Here is a 26106-nt window from a genome sequence, read left to right on the forward strand (position 1 = left end):
AGGAAGCATTTGACACATTGAAAGAGAAGTTAAAATCTGCTCTAATTTTAGCATATGCTAATTAACAGAAGCTTTTCTGATTATATACAAACTGCAGCTTGCAAGGTTTTGGAGCTGGGAATGTTTAAGAACAAGATGGGACCAAAAAAGTAATTGCCTATGCCAGCAAAAGTTTGTGGTCTGCAGAACGCAAACATATTGGAAGTGTAAAGGTGAGGCTGACAAAGCAACAGTGGGGAATCAATAGATTATTTTGGGGGCACAAACCCATTACAAAAATGCAAACCAAATTCAAGAAAAAAAGAGGGTTTTTAAAGGTGGTCCACTGATATATTCATATAGCAACAAAGAACTCTTAAATAGTACAATTCACATATAACATTTTATATCTTAAAAGTACAGATCTCACTATGAACACATTATCTGCAGGATATACTGTACATAATGTATATTAAAACCTCCTGCGCTTCAGATGAATAAAACACTAAGCTGCCAACACCCTCCTTTTAACCAAAAAGTGCATAAGTAAAAATAAGAAAAATTGGTGTAGCGCTAAACAGATGCCACTATGCATAAACATATGTACATAGATGGAACCTAAACTAATACATAGGGGTATATATACTTTCAGATATGACACAGATAATCATGCATACAAGGATAAAACCCCTTGCATATCCCCTAATAAGGAAAAACGTGACTATATGCTTGTGGTGGTTGCACACAAAATCATGCAAAAGGATGATACACTGCAGCAAGTGATAAAAGTGAATATTATACAGTCCACTTCAAACAAAAACTGTGATCCTTTAGGAACCATGAGAGTGCCACTGGTGCCACAATCCTATAATGGTCTGAGTGCCTCCTCACCTCCCCGCACTGACCACAAGGGCCAATACGCCTTTGTAACATATAGGGTGTATCCCTCAGATGTCAACCGGTTACAGGTCCACAGTTGATTCCACCTCAAGCGCTGTTATCCAAAAGCCACCTCCAGCCGCTGTATAATGGTGGTAGTATGCCACCAGATGATGCTCAGAGACATAAACAGAGACCTCCCATAGCGTGATACTGGAGTCCCAATATGGCGCGTACGTCGGAAGTGACGTCACCGCGTACCGGAAGTGTCGTCAGGGCGTACCAAACGACAGGGTACGCCCTGACGACACTTCCGGTACGCGGTGACGTCACTTCCGACGTACACGCCATATTGGGACTCCAGTATCACGCTATGGGAGGTCTCTGTTTATGTCTTTGAGCATCATCTGGTGGCATACTACCACCATTATACAGCAGCTGGAGGTGGCTTTTGGATAACAGCGCTTGAGGTGGAATCAACTGTGGACCTGTAACCGGTTGACATCTGAGGGATACACCCTATATGTTACAAAGGTGTATTGGCCCTTGTGGTCAGTGCGGGGAGGTGAGGAGGCACTCAGACCATTATAGGATTGTGGCACCAGTGGCACTCTCACGGTTCCTAAAGGATCACAGTTTTTGTTTGAAGTGGACTGTACAATATTCATTTTTATCACTTGCTGCAGTGTATCATCCTTTTGCATGATTTTGTGTGCAACCACCACAAGCATATAGTCACATTTTTCCTTATTAGGGGATATGCAAGGGGTTTTATCCTTGTATGCATGATTATCTGTGTCATATCTGAAAGTATATATACCCCTATGTATTAGTTTAGGTTCCATCTATGTACATATGTTTATGCTTAGTGGCATCTGTTTAGCGCTACATCAATTTTTCTTATTTTTACTGTACATAATGTAGAATCAAGCATTAGTTTATGATGCATCTCACGGCCCATACTGCTTCTTCAGAACACACTGCTCATATGTAACAGGTATCCATTATTTGTCTGTAATTAGAAAAGACATTTATAACATACCGGTACATAAATTCATAGGTATTCATTTTCAACGAGGTAACCTGTTTGTATATATATATACCCTGACCCCAACAGAAAGAAGCAGGAGGACAAAAATCAGAAGAAAGAGAAAGAAAAGAAAAAGAAACACTACATAACAGCAAACTTACAAAACCAACATGCAACAGTCCAAAATGCAGTCACATCTGTCCAAGATGCAGGGAGGTATAAAAAGTGGGACCATTAATGGGAGAGATGTAAACCAAGTCTCAAGATTTTCTAAAGCTAAAATTATAACATTAGTATAAATCCCACAAAATCAAAAAGACTCTGTCAAGAAGCATATCACCTATCATACTCACTGGCATGTATATGGCTGATAATCATCAAAATCTACCAACAAGCGCTGCCAAACGTAGATCTAAATTGTTGGGATGACTTAGGTGACAAGCTGTAAAGGACAGTCTGCCCACTCCAAAACCACCCTTATGTTACTGGGTTCCCTCATACAGCAATAACTGAAACAACAGAAGTGCTATAGGTCATATAAATAGCCAGCAGGTCTACCTGCAGAGCGTAAAAGAAGATGATGATATAGTTCCAATCAGAGCAACTAAAGCTCAACCTTCTTATATGAACCCTAAATAGAGTTACATATTACATACCAGTAAACTTGGAATTATCTCATCAATCAGTCAAGTTCCGCATAAAATGTACTGCCAAGAGGAAAGTGAAAGAGACATAATAATCCCGCCCATTAAGTAGTCCCTCCCGAGAACACACCCTCCATGACTACATGATGGTGTACCTACAGAAAAGATACACTATACACACCCATAAGTGATTGGAAGGGGGCGGTTATTGCCTCAATGAAACACACACCAACCTTTCTGAACAGTCCAAGAGGAGTTGCAAAACCAAATATGGAAAACTCCAGGCATCTTTTGCCCAATGCCATGTGGCAATCCTTATTTATTCAACCAAGCCTCATTGCAATCTTCCAAAATGGCCACCGTGTATGTCTGCAGAATGCAATAAAGGTAATTACAGCTTTGAAATCTTCATCTATGGAATCTTCATCTACAGCTACATCAGAATCTGCTTCATCCTTGTGCCTTTACTGCAGACTCTGTACTGTCTCCACCAGAATCAACAGACTCTGAGTTAGAAGAAGTACCTTAAGAATGGTATCTACCTTCGGTAGAAGCCATGACTCCAGTTGTTGAAATTCCAGTGAGGCCACTATCCTCTAATGAAAATTAACAAACACTGGACAGTAATGACCGCTTCTCCATGTGGTCTACCTGAGGTCTTATGCCTTCTGAGTATTCTGATTATGTACTGTAAATATGGTCTGTTTATGTAATATAATGCCAGGCCAAAGACTGCATTCCTTACCCCCTGATTCACACTAGATCCAGATTTGAAATCGTGCAACGTCACTTGATGTCACACAATTTCAAAGTCAGATGGCAGTGCGACTTCAGGTGTGACTTGATAGACCTCTGTGACTTCATGCACAGATGTCTATGCAAGTTGCATCTGAAATGAGCAAAAGTAGTGCAAGAACATTTTTCAAGTTGCACTGATCAGAGCGGTTCCATTGCTGATCATTGGATGAGAATTGCCATACGATTTGAACGGTAAAATTGCACGACAAGTTGCATTAGTGCGAATAGGGGTTTAAGCTCAGGGGAAAATGTAAGCAGGCAGGGTGGAGTGTGGCCTCTGCTATACCCTGGGAGCAATGGCATTGCGCCATTGGGTTAGCTGTACCAAGGAGTGATACAGCAATCCTTTGATTGCTAAGTCACTTTCTGTTTTTCTTTCAGTAGCAAACAGGGCTATCAGGTGTGAACTTACTACTGGCAGGGAGCCCAGCATAGAACTAATGTGTCCTATGCCATGGGCTTTGGATGCCATCTAGGGGATCATGGGTAGCATTCTGAAATAGAATTAATGTGAGATTTCAGGAACCGATTTGGGATGCAGATGTGCCATAAATAGCACGCATCACCAAGGGTCCCTGGAAGTGTGAGCAATGCTGACCACACACTAGTAGATTCCTCCATCCCTGCTATATAGCAATGGGTATTGTAATCTGACAGCCAGCTTTGTCAGCTGTCATAATAGAGTGGGTGCTGGCAAATAGATACTGCAGCCAGTCACTGTTCTACCTAAGAATAATCCACTGAGTTCCTTTAATTTTCGGATTGAAGGATGTCTGGTGGCAGCCTGCCCACAGGGCCACCACTGCACAAATTTTGGATTGGAATACGTAATATTCTGTATACGTTGGTTTTCTGGACAAAAGGTTATTTTGGAAAAAGGAACTGTCTGTGTGATATTCTTTTTTTCAATTGCAAAGCAATGTGTGGCTCAGTGTTTGAGCAAAGAATTGTTACATTTCAGCTGAGCCCTCTCCTGTGGTAGTACTTACCCATGTGTCTTCCATGCCTGACTTTGACAACACACCTAGTGTCTGCAGTGAGCACTGTGTACTCTGTAACTCCAATGCACCCAATGACTCCAGTGTGTCCAGTGTACTCACTGATTGCAGTACGTCCCAGAGCATACTCCCACATTGTTCCTGTGTGGCCTGTGACTCCAGTGAACCCCAGAGTATCTTGTGTCAAGCAGTCACCCTAGTGCACTCGAAACTTCAGTGCACCGCAGAGCAGTTTGTTGTCTAGTGACTCCTGGTGCTCCCTGTGGGCCTTTGTGACACGTGTGCTTTCATGCAGTCTCTGGCTCACCCCACAGTTGGACCTGATACACTCCACTGTCAGTACCCGCTGCAGCCTTTCTACCCTCTGGTATGCTCCTGAAATCACTTACACTGTCCTTATCTCAGTGGATACAAAGCCCTGTCCGTAATGCTGCTGCATACCAAAATTTCAATATATATTTGGGTCATCAAAATTTTTAATATGCTTGGAAATAAGGGGTTAATCCCATAACAAAAGTATGATAAGGCAAGCATATGAATTGCAAAAGTTATATAAAAATATATATTAAGCTGAATAGTGCCTAATAGCCCAAATTGTGTGCTCAGTAAAAATACAATACACCCTGGCTTGACACAATAAGGTCAATTGCCTTAGGAATTTAGCTACATCTATACAGAGGTATCATATGGCCTGGGGGCACGAAGAAGCAATGAAATTTCAGATGTATTGTTCTGTTTGTAAACGCATGGTGTTATAGACATAGCACATTGCATCCTATTGTACATAAAGACTCATACCTGCCATTTCTGCTGGACTACATACCCTGTGCTTTGAGTGGGAACATTTTGATTAGTGTGTGGCCATCACTGCTCAAGAGAAGTCAATCGTTTGATCGCCTTCTGTCAAAAGAGTATGTTGGAAAACTTTTCTCGATCAGCCTATTGGCTGCATCTGCTCATCAGCAGCAGACACTGTCATAATACAATGTCCCAGCAAGGGATGGACATCTCGTTTGTGTGGATAGAGGAATCTGTTTTTTTTTCAGCCTGCTGTGTGAATGAAAAAAAAAAACATAACTGTATATCGCCGGCTTTAGTTTAGTGGAGGATCTAAATAGGTGGCACAGTGTCTCAGAACACATTTCTCCTTCTAGGGCCCCAGGCACATTGCTGTGTGTGAGCAAAAGTAACAAATCTTCCACATATAATGGACCTATACCTGTAACATTATCCCTTTTGCCTTTGAGTATTGATTTTCTAATTATTAAAATAACACAGAATTTGTTCTGCCAAACCCTTCATTTATTGCCTGTCATAAATTATGGGCATGATAAGATTAGCATTATCTATAACCCTAACTGCCAGAACAAAGGAACATTTAACACTTGTCAAACAGTGTATAAGCTATGATGTGTGTATATATCTATAACTATTTTCTAATGAAAGCAATTTAGTATTAGATAGCTATGGCATTTGCTAACAGAGTACAATACAGTAATACAAGTCTACAGAGTACAATACAGTAATACAAGTCTACAAATATTCAGAATATAGAAGCACCATGTGGGACAAACTACTGCCTGCATAGGAAAGGTGGACAGTGTACCAAAATATACTTGCATTTTAAAAGTAAATTACAAGAAGAAAGATTGTTTCATTTAGTGGAAAATTGAAAACTCCAAAAAACACCATAAAGACCTGCATTTTTTTCTTTGCTTTTGTGTTCACTAACTAAAATAGTCGATTGTAATTCCAATACCAGCAACATGGAATTTGAAGACAATAAGCTGATTAGAAGCAGTGGAAATGATAATTCAACAGCTACCTTCCAAATTATTACTTTCGAATGGGAGGAAGTTCACGTTCCCTACATCATAACATTGTGGATTTTGGTGGCTGGTCTTGGAAAACTGGGTAAGTTGTTCAATAAAATAACAATATATCTTGTTTAAATCATTAAGGAATTCACTGTTACAGATTTTTGAGATGGTACTTTTCTGAGATATTACCATGTATTGTTTCAACATTTTATGATAATTTTTAGGGCCCTTATACACAGGATATTGACACAGATACTAGTTAATTGTATGTTTGCAAGATAATGCCTTGTTTTTGTGTTTCTTCAGCTTACTTCTGAGCTCCTTCTGATTTCCTTGTTGCTTCAGGTTTCTTTTGAATTACTTTAACTGTTTCCTGAACTACTTTGAATTGCTTTTGCATTTACATTGAATTGTATAGGGCAGAGAACAGTCCATATGTAAACACATCTCTTCTTAGAATAAAAAGTTATTGAGTGCTCATTTACTTTTGTATGATGCGTTAATGTACGTGCTATGTCACATGTTAACAAGCATTACGGTACATTAGGGTAGCCTATTGACAGTAACGGCTGCCAATGCACCTAACATCAAAAAAATTGGATGTGTCTCAAAATGTTTGCTGCAACAACTGTGCACTGCCTTTAGATGTCAGAAATGTGTTTGCTAGAAATTGGCTAGCATCAGGACACAAGAATAGGTAGCAAGTATTGTGATTTGCAGTTTTAATTCCTGCACTCTGTGGGATATGCATTTATAAGACCTACACTGGGTGTGATATGCACTCCTGAGTCCTGCAATCTGCACGTTTTACACTTCTATACCTTGTGTATCATGAACTCCTGAGCCCTGTATGCTATGACTCGCACTTGAGGACTATGCATTACATACTGCTTACCCCTTCACTCTGTGTTTTATGCTGTCCTAGGCCCTGAACTCTGTGCGAAATGCAGTCTTGACCCTACACTCTGTGCCAAAACAACTCCTAAGCCCAGCATTCTGTGCAATACACACTCCTAAACATTGCAACATGTGCAAAATACACTCCAAAGTCCTGCACTCTGTACTATACACACTCTTGAGCCCTGCACTCTTTGAAATATCCACTCCTGCATCCTGTGCATTATGCATTTCTGAGCTCTGCACTCTATAAAATATAAGCTCCTGACTCCTGCACTCTGTGCAATGCACATCCTGAGCCCTGCGGTGGTTGTGATACACACTCCTGAAATCTGTGCATTATGCACTCCTGAGCCCTGCATTCTGTGTTTTAACCATTAGCCGCCCAGCCTATAGCCGTTTGACAGCGGCAAAAATGCATCAGCTTTCCAGGTGCACGCCATTTGGCGTGCTCCCGCACATGCGCAGTTCGCGCGGTTGCAGAGCCGCGCAGCGGCGTGATCTGTCACCGGCCGTGTACCTCAGACACGGCCGATGACAGATCTGAGTACCGGCCCCCGTCGCCGGTACCATGTGACCTGCTGTGACCAATCACAGCAGGTCACATGACAGTTGTATACAATGGATGGCTTCATTCATGCCATCCATTGTATACTAGTGCCTAGCTGTGAATGTTCACAGCAGGTCACATGCACATGTCATGTGATTAGCTGTGGCAAAATCACAGCTAAGCACAAAAAAAAAAAAAAACAGAAAAAAACCCTGAATGAATCGATTTCATTCATTTATTATTTTTAATTTTTTATTACATTTTGTTTAATTTTTTTTAAGATTTTTTTTCATATTTTACTATGACCAAAGTAGTACAATGTTACCATAGTAACATTGTACTACTTTGGGGAAGTGATCAGTATTTTTTTTTTTTTTTTGCACAATTTGCTTATAGCAAAGAATTACTTTGGATATGCAAGCATTTACCTTTTTTTCATACTGTCACCAGTCAGTGTCCCTGATCACCGCCATGCCAGTTATATGATGACGCTGTACTGCACTGGTGACAGTATGTAAAAAAAAAATAGTGAAAATAATTTTTAAAATTTTTTCATTTTTCGAAAAAATTATGACAAAAAAAATACAACTTCAAAAAACTCGCCATTCCTCTTATGAAGTACGTCCGACTGTCTACTCTGCAAAAAGGGGTGATTTGGGAGATATCTGTACTGTTCTGACATTCTTGGACCTCAAGAAATCAGATTGGCTGTCAGTACTTCAGGATTGATCAATTTTCAGATCTATACCATAGTTTGTGAACTCTATAACTTTCCTACAAACTAAATAATACATCCTAATTTGGGTTATTTTCACCAAAGACATGTAGCAGAATACATCTTGGCCCAAATTTATGAAGAACAATTATTTATTTGTAAACTTTTATAACAGAAACAAAGAAAAATGTGTTTTTTTTTCAAACATTTTGGTCTTTTTTTGTTAATTTAGCAAAAAATAAAAACCCCAGCGGTGATTAAATACCACCAAAAGAAAGCTCTAGTTGTGTGAAGAAAATGATAAAATTTTAGTTTGGGTACAATCTTGTATGACCGCGCAATTGTCATTCAAAGTGTGAGAGCGCTGAAAAATGAAAAATGGCCTGGGCAGGAAGGTGTAAAATTGCCCGGTATTGAAATGGTTAAACACTCCTGACCGATGCACACTGTGCATTATGCACTCCTGGCCCTTGCATAATGAAAAAATTAATCAAAATGTTGAGCGGTACTTAGGCCCTGAGTTGGCTTAAATTTCAGCTCATCATGATTAGGTTGACCTTTTTCCCTAAGTAGACTAAACAATTAGTCCAATGCCAGTACAAAGAAATCTTCTTTCCACATAATGTCTGCCGCCATCCTTCAATACCTTTTCTATTTAGGCAGAAATCTAAATGAATCTACATCTGACTGCTTCCAGGTATAAAACAGCTTCCAGCAGTCATCACCGTGTCGCTCCCAAATGACTACCTGGGCATAAGGTTTGGCTTTCTACCAGGCACATCCAGCTTTGACTACCCTGAATGAAATTTGCCCCATACTTTAAAAAGCCCTTTTCAGTCATTGGCCAAGTTTATTGCTTTCAAGGTCCACTTGCCTTCTCATTTAATGATCATCATTACCTTCCACATTTCCCTTCTAAGAATGCTTTTCATCCACAGATTTTGTAATTCCCATTGCCTCTCTTCCTCGATGCTCCATACCATGGAATGAATATGAATTTAGGCAAATCCTGTGATCTAAGTAGAGTACCTAAATACAGTACTCCTATATCTAATTGACTGGAAGGGCTTTGGTCCAAGGGTCTCAGACACAAGTCAATGTAGTTCAACCAACAGAAAAAAAATGAACAGAAAAACATAAACATAAAACATAGAATGAATAAATAGAAAACCTTTTTATACAGAATCTAATATCCACAGCTGATCCAAAAGAAGACAAAAAAACCCTATAAAGCATGGTTCAATTTCTACTGAGGGGCAAAAAAATTCTTCCTGATCCCCAAAGACAATCAGATATTCCCTGGATCAATAATCTCTAGTGTTATTACCTATAAATGTTAATATCTAGTTATCATGGCTTTGTTTATAATTTTAGAACAGTGTGCTAAATCTCCCCGAGGAAGCAGGCTTTTGTTCTGCAAAACACGTTGGATAAAATTTCCAAGACATTACATACGAGTTGTATATACACCCACTGTATTGTGTATGGCAACCCTTTGGAGTGTTTTGTAACAAGCCTGATGTTCTGTATAGTCACAGTATGTAATGGCTACATGTTTTGATATATTGAACTATATCTATGCTCAAATTTTCTATTACAATAGCGCTTTTAATGATGTTCAATAAAGCTATACATTTTTTACAATTTGTGTATGGAGTTTTGTCAGTATGGTGCCTAATAAAGCCCCAGTAGTTTCTTTTCGTTAAGGCCCCATTTTTCAGTGTTTTTAATATCCAGTTATTGTTTGTGCATTTAGGATTGCACCCAGCTCCTTTTCAAAACAATTTACTGAGCTGGTCAGAACTAGTTCTCGAGGGAGTCTATTCCACAATTTCAAAGCTCTTACTGTAAAGAAGCCTTTCCATATGTAGAGGATAAATCTCTTTCTAGATGTAAAGTGTGCCCCCTAGTCCTGTGTTGACCTATATGTGAATAACTCTACACCAAGTTCACTATATGGACCACTCATGTATTTATACATGCTGATCATTCCTCCCTTAATCATTTCTTCTCAAGGGAGAATAAACTCAGTTCAGCTAATCTTTCTTCAGAACATTCCATGTGGCCATATTTGATCAGTGATGTCACAGTATCACTGTCACTTTGTTTACATAACTGGGGATTCCTGGTCAGTAAACAAATGGAGCACCGGTTGCTAAGAACATAGTGGGTGCCTGCACTTGTTGCTTTCTTAGCGAATATTGATAGGCTCCCACTGAACGAGTGAAGCTACAAACAGCTAAAGTTGGTCTAAACATCTACTCAGGCCGAACCTTGAGCTCATCCCTATAAGACAGCAATGAAGTACTAGAAGAGAGACAAGGTTGTCAAAGAGCAAGAGCAGGAGACTTGGCAGAAGACAGCAAGAATCAGGCATAAAAGGGCATCTAATGGCACAGGCTCACAGATGCAAGAGGGGGATGGTGTTGGCTCAAATGAGGGTCAGCAGAGTGTTCTTGTTGTCCAAAACATCTGTCAGTAATGGATGAGCCACGGCAAGAAAGGTGAGTACTTGGGCACGGCCTACATGTAAAACCACATGAATTTCCAACACAAAGCTTTGTGAGGGCAGCAACCTGCAGAATACTAGACAGTCCCATCCTTCTCCATCCTCATTTGCTGTATTTCCTCTCACTCCCTTTCAATCTGTAGCACATTTGCAGGTACCTGTGTTGCATTTAGTGAGAGGGAGACATGTTTTGCTAGGGGGCTAAGGGGTCTGTAAATTTTTTAAATTGTTGAATAATGTGAGGGTGGCAAGATAGAGGATCATGACACAAAGGCTGGAACCTCAGCTCATGCCAACACCCATTCCACTCTCTTCAGCAAAAGTCTTCACTAACTTCTTCTATATCCTGAACAAATGTGTGTAGCTCTTTCCACTGCAAATACACCCATACTAACTAGTAGAAGCAGCCATCATCTGCCTGCGCAGCAGATACCCAGTCACCATTATTTTTCTCAGAAGGTCTCCCATGGCAACCAGCTGCCCACCATTTGACAACACGGATGGAGTGCAGTAAGCAGGAAAATGGTCAGAGAACAGTTAGAACAAGCTATTACACCACTACTTACCCCAGGACACAGAGGCAGCATGAAGAAAGGAGGAGGATAAGTAGGAAAACAATTGGGGGCTGTAACAGAAGGGGAAGTAGTATAGGCTTCAGGGAGAACTCTAACCACCTTAAACCTGGGCTGTTATACATGACAGTCGAATGATAAGGCTTTGCTGAGTGACACAAAGGAATGTGGGTCTTCAGCCGCAGGAACATTGTGGCATATGTGGCCCTTCATGCTACATGGTAATGACTAGGGATGGGCAAATCTGCCCAGGTGCAATCTGCCAAGGGTTCAGTGAATATTGTTCAAAGTTTGTCAAACTCAAACAGAGTGATTCAAAGAGCTGAATCTATTGAGATTTATGGGGGACAAATCTAGTTCTTAAATTCTGCAAATTGTTACGAATAGGCAAACTACAGTCAAAAAAGCTATGGAAAGGTGACCACTGCTACAGGGGACATGTGCCAATGCAAAGCAAATATTTTAAAATAGCATACAATGAGGATAGTTTATTTTTTGTGTGACTTCAAGGGTCACAGCTGTGTAAATATAGCTAGTAGCAGAACAGTTTTATTCAGGGACATATAGGGGTTATTTTCTAAAGCTGGAGGGTACAAAATATGGTGCAACTCAGCATAGAAACCAATCAGCTTCCAGGTTTTATTGCTAAAGTTTAATTGAATAAGCAGAAATTAAAACCGGATTGGCTACCATGGACAACTGCACCAGATTCTGAGTGCTCCAGTTTTAGTAAATCTCCCCTATAGTATAGCATTCAACACAACCTCAAATTTTATAGTTTTTTTTTTTTTCCAAAAAGTAATTTTTATTGAGAAAGTTAAGGCAGATCAATGTGCATACAAATATGGGTTACAGTCTGAACAAAGACACAATATGCAGCATCCCGTTTCGCAGATGGGCTATGGGTTTGAATTGTGGTGAGGTATATCTTTATATCAAAGGTGTATAGCAAACCAGCAGATACAAAGAGTGTAATAGATAAATCGTTATAGGTATATTATTTACTGGCCTATCTACTTGTAAGCTCTTATGTGGAGGGAATGTGAAGTGCTGGGAAAGAATAGCACATGGTGATGTGTGCGTTATGATTTGTGTGCCTATTTCGGGAGCGTGTGATCCAAGTGAAATTAGTCACACCTGTATGAGAGATTAAATGCTATATTTTGTTGGGGATATATGAATGATGAAAGCATACAAAAGGTGTGAGATAAAGAAAAGTCAGAGAGGTGAATAGATAGAAGAGGAGATGTAGAGTGATGTAGTAGGGAGGAATATGAGGTTAAAAAAAAGGGGGGGAGAGGAGGAGGGGTGGGGGGATGGGGGAGGGGGAGAATGGGTAAGGAGTATAGGGGATGTTAGAATGGGTAGCTGCAGATAAAATAAATCACATCATATGAGCCAGAAAGATAGCTATGTAGCTTAGGATTTAATATGTGCAAGATCATTTAATGGGGCAATATGTGGGTCAAGAACCTGAAAGGTAGGGTATGATGTTGAGTCTCAATCCATCTAAATGTGCATTAAATGCGTCACTGGTGGATAGGGTGTCCTTTGAGATAAAATTGTCCAATTATTTAATCAGGGGGTGTTGGCTGTTCCTGCAATAATAGATGATAGGTAGTGGTGGTTTTGAAATGGCTCCAACAAGCCCATGTCTTTCTGAATCTCTCGGGATGGTCTTTTGCTACAGAAATCAATTCCTCCATTTCCTCAATTTTGTTGATCCTAGCAAACCATTCTCGAATAGTGGGAACATGTGTTGAGCGCCAGTGGACTGGGACACATTGTTTTGCCGCGTTTACCGTGTGCATGGCGAGTGATTTACGGTACGTCCTAAATGGAAGTGTGGAGTGGTGAAGTAAGAATTGTGCAGGGGAGAGGTCTAGGGAGTACGTAGTTACTTGTGTGATTATGGGTTGGATTTTCCTCCAGAAAGGTTGCAGCAATGGGCAGTCCCACCAGATATGCAAGAGTGTAACCATCGCCTGGTGACATCTCCAACACGAATCTAAGATGTTAGGGTCAAATTTGTGAAGTAGGGACGGAACTCTGTACCATCTAGAATATAGTTTAAAATTGTTCTCTTGTGTGGAAACACATATGGACCCTTTGTGTATATGTACGTAAATGTGATCCCAGTCTTCTAGCGATAATTGGAATTGTAAGTCAGAGCTCCAGGCCTTGCAAGCTTTCCTAGATGGAAGGTCAATGGTGTTTTCGAGGCACGTGTAGAGCTTAGATATAACATGTCTCTGGGTAGAGTCTGTGGAGCAGAGTTTTTCAAATGGGGTGAGTGGTCTAGTATAGTCTTTTAGGTGTGAGGAGCTATGTATAAAGTGGTGGAGCAGTCTGTACATCCACGGCGTGAGGGTTAGGGATGGCCATTTGTTCAAAAGGTGGTCTCTGAGTAAGAATATCCCATCTTTGAAGAGTTGCTGCAAATTCAAATTGTCTGGGGGGCTAGACCCGGCGAGAAAGGCATGAAACATACCAGGGAGGAAGTCTGGGTTCATTTTGATAGGAGTGAGTGGACCAGGTGTTGAAGAAAAACCTGTTTTCTGACTTATCAGATGATAAAACGATAGAGTAGGGCCTATAAGAAGGTGTTCCCTGAACTCAGACGGGATGTGGGAATTTTTCAGCCAAGGGGAAGTGGCGAGTGGGGTCCCCGAAAATGCAGCTTCCAAATTAACCCAAGCCTTACGGTTGCGGTTCGTAGACCAATCTACTATTCTTGCCATGTGACAGGCTCTGTAGTAGCGGGTGATATCAGGCAGTCCAATACCTCTGCCCGTCTTAGGCATGGTAAGTTGTTCAAAACCAATTCTGGGGCATTTATTACACCATAGAAACGAGGTACATAATGTTTTATAGGACTTAAAGAAGGAATTGGGCAGTTTGATTGGAATCATTTGCATCAGGTATAGTAGTCTGGGAAGCACGTTCATCTTAAGAATAGCTGCTCTGCCAAACCAAGAGAAAAATGGTTTGTCCTATGTCTTTGGTGATGCTACGTAAAATGGGTAAAAAGTTTTTGGCATAGAGTTCTGTAAGGTGAGTCGGCAATTGGATTCCTAAGTATGTGATGACCTCGGACTGCCATGTGAAAGGAAAGTTCGTTTTCACCTGTCTGACCGTATCTTGGGTTAGGGAAACATTGAGGGCCTGGGATTTATTGAAGTTAATTTTAAAATTGGCCAAATACTGGAATAATTTAAAATTGTGTAGTAAGTTAGGTAGTGCAATATGTGGGTCTGTCAGGAAAAGTAAGCTGTCATCGGCAAAGGCAGCTATTTTGTGAATTCTGCCATTGTTTAAAATTCCTTTGATGTTGTCATTCTGTTTAATGCAGTTCAGAAAAGGTTCCAAAGTAAGAATGAATAGGAGGGGGGATAATGGACATCCCTGTCTGGTCCCACTGCTTATCGAGAAGGCGTCTGTTGTATATAAAGATATGATAAAGTTCAAGAGACGTGGAAGAAGCCCAAGGCCAGTCAGAACGGCCTCCGTGTAGTCCCATGCCAATCTGTCAAAGGCCTTCTCAGTGTCTAGAGCAGGGGTCCTCAAACTTTTTAAACAGGGGGCCAGTTCACTGTCCCTCAGACCGTTGGAGGGCCGGACTATAGTTTAAAAAAAAAACTATGAACAAATGCGGACACAGTACAGGAGATGACCAGAGACTGTGGACATAGTACATGAGATGACCAGAGACGGCGGACATACTACGGCGGCGGGAATACTGGGCCGGCTGCTCCATAAGACGCACAGACATTTCCCCCCAAGTTTGTCTTATGGAGTGAAATATACGGTAAATGCAGGACACCTTGTTGGGTCAGATCTGTGTACAATGTAAAGAGAGAGAAGGAGGGGAGAGAAAGAGAAGGAGGGGAGAGAGAGAAGAGAGGGAGAGAGAGAGGGGGGAGAGAGAGGAGGGGAGAGAGAGAGAGGAAGGGGGAGAGAGAGGAGGAGGGAGGGAGAGGGAGAGAGGAGAGAGGGGGGAAAGAGAGAGGGAGGAGATTGATCATCTATTGCACTTATCTAGGGTCCGTGGCCTTGATACCAGACATGCAGTGATGGAGTCTCCTCTCTTGCTCCCCCTCTTCATAGTCAGCTCTAGGCTCCGCCCTCCGTCTGTGACGGTTGCATGCACTGATCAGCCAGGGGAGTGTTGCGGGTTCATAAGCCGAGGCCACCTTCCCCTGTTCTAGAATTGCTGATCCCGCCCTCCTGCCTCCCGCCCGAGCTCTCCCGACCTGCCAAACCCTAGTCTCTTGCCTCGCGGCAGATACACCCCTGCCCGGCGGGCCGGATAAATGTCCTCGGCGGGCCGCATGTGGCCCGCGAGCCATAGTTTGAGGACCCCTGTTCTAGAGATAGGAAGAAGCCAGATTGTTTATTCTGTGTCAACCAATGATGTACATTTATCGCCCTGATCGTATTGTCTCTTGCCTCTCTACCGGGTACAAACCCCACCTGGTCACTGGAAATAATGGGTTCTATGATGTATAGTAAATGATTGGCTAATATTTTGGCGAAAATCTTTAGATCAACGTTCAGGAGGGAGATTGGATGATAGTTAGCTGGCGATGTCTGGTCCGTGTTTTCTTTTGGTGTAAGCGTGATGTGGGCTTCAGAAAGATGGCGCATGGACTGTCCTGGGGTATCTAGTGAATTGAAAGCCTTTAGGAATTGGTGTGCGAGGATGTCTATGAAGGATTTGTTATATGTGGTTATAAGTCCGTCTGGACCTGGGCTTTTACCTGGTTCAAATTTTATTGTACAAAAAATTAGATTAAATTGTGTTTGTGGGCAGTAAAATTCATTTGATAAACATTTTTGCAAATATTGTATATTTTATAAAATTAATTTGATAAACATTTGAGTATATATTGTAAAAACTTGCAACTACCATTTTTTTTTTATTTTGCAAGGCTTCTGCTTTGCAAAAAATGTACAATGTATAATGTTTTGGTGTTTTAAAATAACTTTTTAGCTAAAAATGCAGATTTTAACATGAACATGAGAAATTGCTCTGGTAACAAAATAGTTAAATAAGTGCTTTATATACAGGAGAAAACTTGACAAGATAGAACTGAAACAAAGCAGGTGTCTCTACAGTGGAGTGTTCATCATTCTGTTTTATCTGCTACACCATTTGTTAGTCAAACACATCAGTTCAAGAAGAACACAATTGTTGCCAGCATTGTTATTTTTGTATAAGGTTAATATTGACTTTATCACTGCCATTGTGAGATTTACTTAGCTTTATCTTCCAGCTTGTTTATTATATTTATATGCTTTGTATTCAAATGTAGAAACTTGAAAGAGAGAGGAAAGGAAGTAAGGGTGTTGGGCAGAGAGCTGGGAACAAATATCAGTAAGATGGGTAATAAGCAAAGGTGGAAATAGGAAGGGATGAAGGGAGGGAGTGAGAAAAGTGGGATAGGGGAACATGGAGAGGAAAGAAGAAAAAGCAAAAAAAGTGTGTTTTTTGTTTGATTTGATTAGTGCATGCAAGCCAGTACTCTGTCGTTGGCAGTTCAGCTTATTTCCACATAGCAGGTACACACCTTGGCAGAGTTCAGATTTATCAAAAGTTTTTTTTTTCTACTCAGATTTAATAAAATCGATGTGCCATGTAATAGAATGCTGCTGGGTTGTCCTTAGCATTGCAACATGGGCTTTACATTTCCCAAAGTAACTGGTGCAAGTTCTATGGATTTTTGAACATGTGAGGCATTTATATGTGCCTTCTTGGTATCTACAAAAGATCAATTATTTATGAGTCCTAGTTAGTTATGTCCGCAACTTGTCCTCCCACCTTTTGAGGTAGATAGAGTTCTATTGTGCACCTGTGGTGGTGACCGATAAGTATAGGATTGTTAATGACTGGTCTAGGTATAATTATTTAAAGAATGTTAGTTTTTAGAAAATAATATTTTCAAATATGATTAATTTCATATAGAAGTAAAACTTGGCTCTTCTCAAAAATCAAAGTCTAGGCCAGACTGGGAGTATATACAGAATTGACCGTTCATGGTTGAAGTTTCTTTCCACTTTTTCAAATTTAACCCCCCCATTATAAATTATCTGTTCTGTACAGGACGCCAGGGAAAGGTCCTGGATGGGGGATACGTTTCCACTTTATTTGGGTTATGGTCCTTTTAGGCGGGATGAGAGGAAGGCAATTTTTAAGTATTCATAGATTTTCACCTATGTAAGGTGAGGCATTCTAGAGTAGTCCAGCTGGAGAAGAGAGGACTAACATACTGTGCTCTCAGGATTGTTAAATCCTCATTTTGGACCTGGAATTTGGAGGCTTAAAAAGACTTTTTACAAAAAGATAGGAAAAAGCCTCAAAATACTAATTACAGGGACTTTGGCCCTGAAAGGGTTTAACCCACCTGCAGAGGAGGCCTAAAGTGTAACAGGAATCCATTAGCAGGTGTCTGACTTCTCAATGTGTCCTGATACACACTCCACTTCACAGAGTGGTAGAGTGCTTATGACTGTGTCTGTCTGATGATCGCAGGCTCTCCAATATTACAGTTCCCATTCAAATAGCCTACCTAAAACTAACTGAAAAAATATTTATTTCTACTTGTTTCTTTCTTCTGTCACTACAGTACAGCAAAGGTTAATTATGTTAAACATAAATCCTGAGCCCCTCTTACATAGAAGGGGAAAGTTAGATAGAATTTTTAAGCAAGTAAAAATGTAAGCGTGGTCTAGCACAGTGGTGGGCAACCTTTTTTTTCAACTGAGCCAAATCTCGCCAAAACCACGATTGAAATTTATTTTGAGAGCCACATTTTTAAAACTGAAAATACATAGGATGGTACACTGTTTTTAGTTTCAATAAGTTTTTATTGAGAATATTCTGCATGCAAGTATCCACATAGGTCGGGAGGATACAAATAACACAACTAATAAAACAAAAACTTTAGAACGATATTATTTATCGATAACGTTAAATTCTGTAAAATTTGCCTTACAATGTAGAGAAAATTACATCCTGACAATGACTGACAAAGTCACAACCACTAATGTGAACATTGGCCTTGCATTTCCTTGGATAGTTTGAGTAAGTCAGGTTTGTATGTTGTTGTTTTTAATTTTAGGCACGATTCCAGGTTCTCATCGATGAGACGATTTCTCAATTTACTCTTGATAAGGTTCATGCTTGAAAATGATTGTTCACATAAATATGTAGACCCGAACAAGGAAAGAACAGCAAACGCTAGCTTTTTTAGTTGATTAAATGAGTCAGGAATACTATTCCAGGTGTTAAAAATCAACATATCTTCCTTCTCCAGGTCTTTCAAAGCAGACCACTTGTTCTGTGAACTAAGTTCACATTTGTTTTTCTCCAATCTTTCTAAATCAGTACAAAGACGTTCAAATTTCGAGCTCCACAGTTCTTTGTTTTTTAAATCCAGCAATTGCATTTCAAAGTTGCCAATGTCGATATTAAAGGGAGAAAAATTTAATTCCGTTACAGTGGCATCCAGAGGTTTTTTAACAAAGGCCAACGTCGCTTTGCTGTTTCTGAATTCCTGAAACCTCTTGAGAAAAGCTTCCCTCATATTTAAAAGTGCTGTTTTAAAATAGGTAATGTCAATATCAGAATTATTTTCTTGGCGATGTTTCAACAGGCTTGGAAAGTGAATCAAAGTTTCTCTGTCAAAATCTTGAGCAAAACCAGATAATTTGTTTTCAAACGAAATAACTTCTTCTAACATCGAAAAAATGGTGTTTCCTTTCCCCTGTAGTTTATGATTAAGCTGATTTAGATAGGAAGTAACATCCACCATGAAATACAGTTTTTGGGTCCACTGATCGTTTGTTAATTCTGGATAGTGAACACCCTTCTCGAGGAAAAATGCATTGATTTCTAATAAGGAAGCAAAACGTTTCAAAACGTTTCCTCTTGATAACCAACGTACCCTGTTATGCAGCAGAAGATCTGCGTACTCGCTCTCAATTTCAACTAAAAATTCTTTAAATTGGCGATGATGAAGAGCTTTAGCTACAATGGAGTTGATCATCTTAGTCACCAATTCCATAACTTTGCACATTTCTTCTGGAAATGTCTTCGCACAAAGTGCTTCTTGATGTATGATGCAATGGTATGTAAGTATCTCGTGACTAATTTTTTCTTTCATAATAGCAACAAATCCATTTCTTATGCCGGTCATACTTTTTGCCCCGTCTGTTGCAATTGAGACGATTTTATCAAGTGGAATATGATATTTTTCAATGCAACCAATTACAGCATTTGCTATATCCTCTCCACGTGTTTGACCTTTCAGTGGCAATAATCCTAAAAGTTCTTCTTTAGGACCTGTAGCTGACATAAATCTTACAAAAAGTGAAACTTGAGCTGTATCATTTAAGTCACAAGACTCGTCAACTGCTATTGATAAAGCTGAAACCACTTTAAGATCATCAACTTGTTGGTTGGTTATATTGGAAGACATTTTGGCTGTTCTATCCTTCACTGTTTTAGCAGACAATGGCAACTCTTTAATTTTTTTTAGAATTTCTTCTTTGTTCTTAAAATCCCTGAATAACTCTTCTGATGCACTTATAAAACAACGTTTTATGTATTCGCCATCTGTATATGGTTTGCCTCTCTTAGCAATCTCTTGACTAACCGCAAAACTTGCAAAATTAACATAGTTGGAAGACTGCACCCACTGATTAAACGCAGAACTTGATTTTTCTTGACTCTTCAGAAGTTCCTCAACTGCTTTCTTCCTTGCATCACCATCAGGATATTTATTACTAAAGGACAAGTGTTTTGTTGTAAAGTGTCTCTCCAAATTAGATTTTTTATTATGTGCCAATTTTTCTTTACAAATAAGACAGGTTGGAAAGCCATTTACGTTCTGAAACGCGAAAGTCTCGGTCCATTCCACTTTAAATTCACGGTTTTCGTCTTCCGTTTTTCGTTGTTTTTTCTTTGTAGCCATGTCAAACAGGGCACCTATAAAAATGTTTCATTTTAAAATAAAGCCACCAACACCAAACCGGCATCCTTAATCACATAAAAGAAGTAATATTGGATGACACACTGTTATTTATCTGTGGATGATGCACTGTTATGGGGGATCTGTGGATGATGCACTGTTATTTATCTGTGGATGATGCACTGTTATGGGGGATCTGTGGATGACGCACTGGTATTTATCTGTGGATGACGCATATATGGCATCTTATGTGTGTGTAAATAGTATTATAAAATTAGTGGGGCTCATCATGGATATTTTAAGCAGGGTTCTCCACCTTGATGGATACACCCAAACAGTAGGCAAGAAGTAAAAGTAATAAAACAGGCATGCACACATTGCACTGGCTCTGAATAAAGTTGAATAAAAGTAAAAAATGACAACATAAAATGAAATAAAAATCAAGATACAACTAAAAAAGTACATATAAAAGTATGTGAAAACACACTCAAATAGTCCTCACTGGTACTGTTATATATTGACCTCAGAACCTGGCCACTAACTTATTTTGTTGGCTCCTAGATTACAATATTCCGCAATTTTATGTCCACACCCCCCTTTTCACATCAACCCTTTTTATGTCAATCCCACAATGTCACATTTCTCCCCTCATGTCACATTTCTGTCCCTCCATGTCACACTTCTCCCCTCATGTCACATTTCACCCCCTCGTGTCACATTTCTCCCCCCTCATCCCCATTCATCCCCCATAGTAATTCATCCCCCATAGTAATTCATCCCCCATATAGTATTTCATCCCCCATATAGTAATTCATCCCCCATATAGTAATTCATCCCTCATATAGTATTTCATCCCTCATATAGTAATTCATCCCCCATATAGTATTTCATCCCTCATATAGTATTTCATCCCTCATATAGTAATTCATCCCTCATATAGTATTTCATCCCTCATATAGTAATTCATCCCTCATATAGTATTTCATCCCTCATATAGTAATTCATCCCTCATATAGTATTTCATCCCTCATATAGTAATTCATCCCTCATATAGTATTTCATCCCTCATATAGTAATTCATCCCTCATATAGTAATTCACCCCTCATATAGTATTTCACCCCTCATATAGTATTTCACCCCTCATATAGTAATTCATCCCCCACAGTACTATTCCCCCCCCTTCTAGTAAGCCAAGTCCCCCGTGTCAATTCACTTACCTTTGATCCGCGCGTTCCTCTCGCTGTCTTCCCGCGCCGTTCGGGTCTTCAGGGCGGACTGTGAGAGGAGCCTAGCTCCCCTCCCCTTCCGTTCGTCACGCTGCCCCGCCCCGCCTACACACATCCTGACAGCCACATCCGCGGGCCGGATTAAAAGGTCCGCGCGGATTTTTGGGGCGGCCACCCGAGAGGAGGCAGGGGAGCGGCCGACCGAGAGGAGGGAGCGGAGCGGGCGCACAGAAGAGCCGCATTAGAGTGGGTAAAGAGCCGCATGTGGCTCGCGAGCCGCGGCTTGCCGACCACTGGTCTAGCACACAGTTTGAATAGCAGCACTCTAGCATGACTCTGGTAGTTTTGCAGTTTACTGCAGCTAGTCTGGAAGGCCACAGTCATGGGAACTACCATGACCTGGGCCATTGGAGGCACCTGGGGGCCAGCCTTCTTCCCACCAACTATGGAGGTTCCCCTCAGACCTTTTGGGGTTATAAAGAACATTTCTGCTGCTTTTCCCTGGCATTATGCCCCTCCGCCCTATAGCAGAAGTACTGCTGCAGGGCAGCACGGGTGTGCAAGCATCTCCAATGGGGGGGAGGGGGGACTGTCTGTAAACAATACAGTTCTCTCCCCTGTCAGCTCCTGCACACTGCTTTGTATGGCTGTACAAAGCAGTGTGCTTACAGTAGAGTGCACACAGAACACAAACCCTTTGAACGCCCCACATGTTAACCCCTTCCTGCCCTGTGCCATTAGTACAGTGTCAATGCTTTTTATTTTTTTATTAGCATTGATCACTGTATTGGTGTCACTGGGGATGTCAGTGACACCAAGTCAGTTCCCCCCAGTGTCAGAATGCCCGCCGCAGTCTCGCTATAAGTCGCTAATCTTCGCCATTACTAGTAAAAAAAAAATCCCAGTATATATACCACCATTTCTAAAGGCTATAACTTTCATGTAAACCAATTAATTTACATGTATTTGGTTTTTTTTTAGCAAAGACGTGTAGCAGAATACATTTTGGCCTAAATTTATGATGAAATTTGATTTTTTAAATTTTTTTACTGGACATGTTTAATAGCAAAAAGTCAAAAGTATTGTTTTTTTCTCAAAATTGGTGGACTTTTTTTTTTATAGCGCAAAAAATAAAAAACACACTGGTGATCAAATACCACCAAAGGAAAGCTCTATTTGTGGGGAAAAAAAGATTTAAATTTAATTTGGATGCAGCGTTGCATGACCGCGCAATTCTCAGTTAAAGTAATGTAGCGCAATAATGCAAAAAATTGCCTGGTCATCAAGGGGGGCAAATCCTCTGGAGGGTTACTTTTGGGACCAATTCCTGTTTTGTGAATAATGGGATTAGCGTGCCTGACTCTAGGTGATAATCTCTAACTTCACATAATCACTCCAGAGTCCAGACTGTTAGGTGCCAGAAAAGAACCCATTGTTCTTGAGTTAGTTGTTTGTTTATGTGATTTAATTTTCTCTAGATGTGTTACATTGCTATGCAGGCCATAGACGGGTCCAGATCGTTGGCCGTTTTTCACGGATCTTCTCGTTTATTTTTCAAATACCTCACCCGATTGTGATGAATTTACTAAATTCTGGGGGCATAAACACTATATTATGTTCAGTGAGGACCAAAGGTCAGCTCTGGATAGAAAACACAGCAGTATCACTGTACCCTCATTTCTCTCCAAATATTCACAAGCAACGCACCCACTTCTCAGCAGCAAAACAACAGCTGCATGTCCTCAGCCTCCAAATACACAATGCTGCATACCACCAAATTGAGGGGGATGTACAAGGATCACTCCCATTTTTTCACCACACCTGAAAGTGTGCAAGCTTGGATCAATATGCTTCCTCCTGGATGACCTAACACATGCACTAACTTGACCGCCTGAAGTTTATTCTACTTAATTTATATCTACCCACTTTCAAACAGATGACTTTCTTCCTAAAAACACAAGGTCTGTCCTCTATTCTATATCTGGGATCTGGTAATGTGTTACTACCATATTATTATTATTATACAGTATTTATAAAGCGCCTATAGTTCGCTCAGCGCTGTACATTACAAAGGAGGACAGAACATGTGACAGAACAATACCAATACAATGCAAAACATGAGGGGATTGAGGGCCCTGCTCTTTCGAGCTTACAATCTAGGAGGGAGGGAATGGTGGCACAGGAGAAGATAGCTGTGGGGGATGGAGTGGTAGGAAGAGTGGAGGAGGTCGGCAAGTTAGCAGGGGATGGGGTAGGCTTCCCTGAAGAGATGGGTTTTCAGGGTGCACCTAAAGGAGAGGAGAGTAGATGATAATCTGATGGGTTGGGGCAGGGAGTTCCAGAGGATGGGTGACACCCTGGAGAAGTCCTGGAGGCGGGCATGGGAGGAGGAGACCAGGGAACTAGAGAGAAGGAGGTCTTGTGAGGAGAGGAGTGTGCGTGCTGGGCGGTACTTGGATATTAGGTCAGTGATGTAGTTCGGGGCAGTATGGTGGACAGCTTTGTACGTCAGTGTTAGGATTTTGAATTTGATCCGTTGCGCAATCGGAAGCCAGTGGAGGGATTGGCAGAGGGGGGTGGCAGAAACGGAGCGGTTGGAAAGGTGAATGAGTCTGGCAGCCGTATTCAGGATCGACTGAAGCGGGGATAGCCAGCGGCAAGGCAGGCCAGTGAGGAGGGAGTTGCAGTAGTCGAGTCGTGATATGATGAGGGAGTGGATGAGCTGTTTAGTGGTTTCTGGAGTTAGGAACGTGCGTATTTTGGCGATGTTGCGGAGGTGGAGTCTGCACAAGTTTGTTAAAGATTGGACTTGGGGCTGGAAGGATATGTTGGAGTCCAGAATGACACCAAGTACTCTGGCCTGCGGGGCGGGTTTGATGGTGGCGTTGTTGGATGTGATGGAGAAGTCAATGGGGGGTGGTGTCCGGGCTGGGGGGGAAGGCAAGAAACTCAGTTTTGGAGAGATTCAGTTTAAGGAAGTGGAGCGACATCCAGTGTGATATGTCGCTCAGTAGGTGTGTGATTTGGGCGGAGACCGAGGGGGTGAGGTGGGGGGTTGAGAGATAGATTTGTGTGTCGTCGGCATAGAGGTGGTAGTTGAAGCCATGAGAGTGTATGAGTTGGCCAAGGGAGGATGTGTAGATGGAGAAGAGAAGGGGCCCGAGGACAGAGCCTTGAGGGACCCCAACAGAGAGGGGGAGTGAGGGGGAGGTGGTAGCATTATAGGTAATGCTGAAAGAGCGTAGTGACAGGTAGGATGAGAGCCAGGAGAGAGCAGATTCTTTTGAGGCCGAGGGAGTGTAGTTTTTTGAGGAGGGGGTGGTCGACTGTGTTGAAAGCTGCAGAGAGGTCAAGGAGTAGGAGCACTGAATAGTGGCCATTAGCTTTGGCGGTTAGCAGGTCATTGGAGAGTTTGAGTAAGGCAGTTTCGGTGGAGTGTAGGGGACGGAAGCCAGACTGTAGGGGATCGAGGAGGTTGTTGTTGTTGAGGTGAGAGCATAGGCGGGTGTAGACTAGGCGCTCGAGGAGTTTAGATGTAAATGGGAGCAGGGAGATGGGTCTGAGGTTGTTCGGGTCATTGGGGTCCAGGGAGGGCTTTTTAAGTATGGGGGTGATGTGTGCATGTTTCAGAGGGGAGGGGAAAGTGCCGGAGGAGAGGGAGAGATTGAAGATGTGGGTGAGGGAGCGTAGGATGGAGGGGGAGGGAGGTCGTAGGAGTTGTGAGGGGATAGGGTCGAGGGGGCAGGTGGTGAGGTGGGCATCAGAGAGGATCTTGGAGACTTCCTCGATGGTAGTAAGGTCAAAGGTGCGGAGTGTTGTGGGAGCTTCAGTATGACGAATGTAGGGTGGGGTGGTCAGAGCTGTGGTGGGGCCGTGGGAGAGGGGTGATGAGGGGGTAGCTGAGTGAGGGAGAACAGGGTTGGAGGGAGTTTGAGCAGCGACGAAGTCCCTGCGGGTTATGTCGAGCGGGAGGGGGGATGAGGGGGTAGCTATGTGAGAGGGGATGGGTTGAGTGGACGTGTGAGTTGCGGCGATGTCCTTGCGAATTGTGTAATTCTTGTTTTTGAAGTGATTGGCAATCTCAAGGGCAGTGAGTGAGGTGCTGGGTGGAGGTGGGGGTGGCGAGAGTAGAGAGTTGAAGGTGGAGAAGAGTTGGCGAGGATTGGAGGAGAGGGCCTTGATGAGGGTCAGGGAGTAGGCTTGTTTGGCTGCGTGGAGGGAGGTGGTGTAGGTGTGGAAGGCAGATTTGTAGCGGGTGAAGGCTTGTTGGGATTTGGTTTTTATTTCTTCCTACTTTTGTATTGTATATTATTGTATATTATTTCTAGTTTAGCTAGGTACATGTCACATATTACTAATTTTATTTGGGATAAGGGCCTGCATATGGGTACATGGAGTTGGTCAGGTAAGCTTGTACTGACTCATTCTCAGCTTTTGTTTGTCTTCTGTGTGAGACCCATGTTGTGTTTATATGTATGAATGGATTTATGTATGTGTATCGCTACCCCTGGAGGAG

The 26106-nt window shown here is 41.6% G+C and overlaps 1 protein-coding gene across 1 annotated transcript in view; it reads left to right on the top strand.

The window, feature by feature from the left end:
* Nucleotides 1-26106, top strand: part of SLC9A3 (solute carrier family 9 member A3) — a 442722-nt gene that overhangs the window by 10834 nt on the left and 405782 nt on the right. The window contains 2 exon segments of the mRNA XM_089681031.1: nt 5991-6033; nt 6035-6242. Coding sequence (XP_089537157.1) covers nt 5991-6033; nt 6035-6242 — 251 coding nt within the window.

The sequence above is a fragment of the Staurois parvus genome, unplaced genomic scaffold (genome assembly GCF_062004578.1).
Source record: "Staurois parvus isolate SC_StPar_1 unplaced genomic scaffold, SC_StPar_1.0 ptg000257l, whole genome shotgun sequence".
Classification (NCBI taxonomy): Eukaryota; Metazoa; Chordata; class Amphibia; order Anura; family Ranidae; genus Staurois; species Staurois parvus.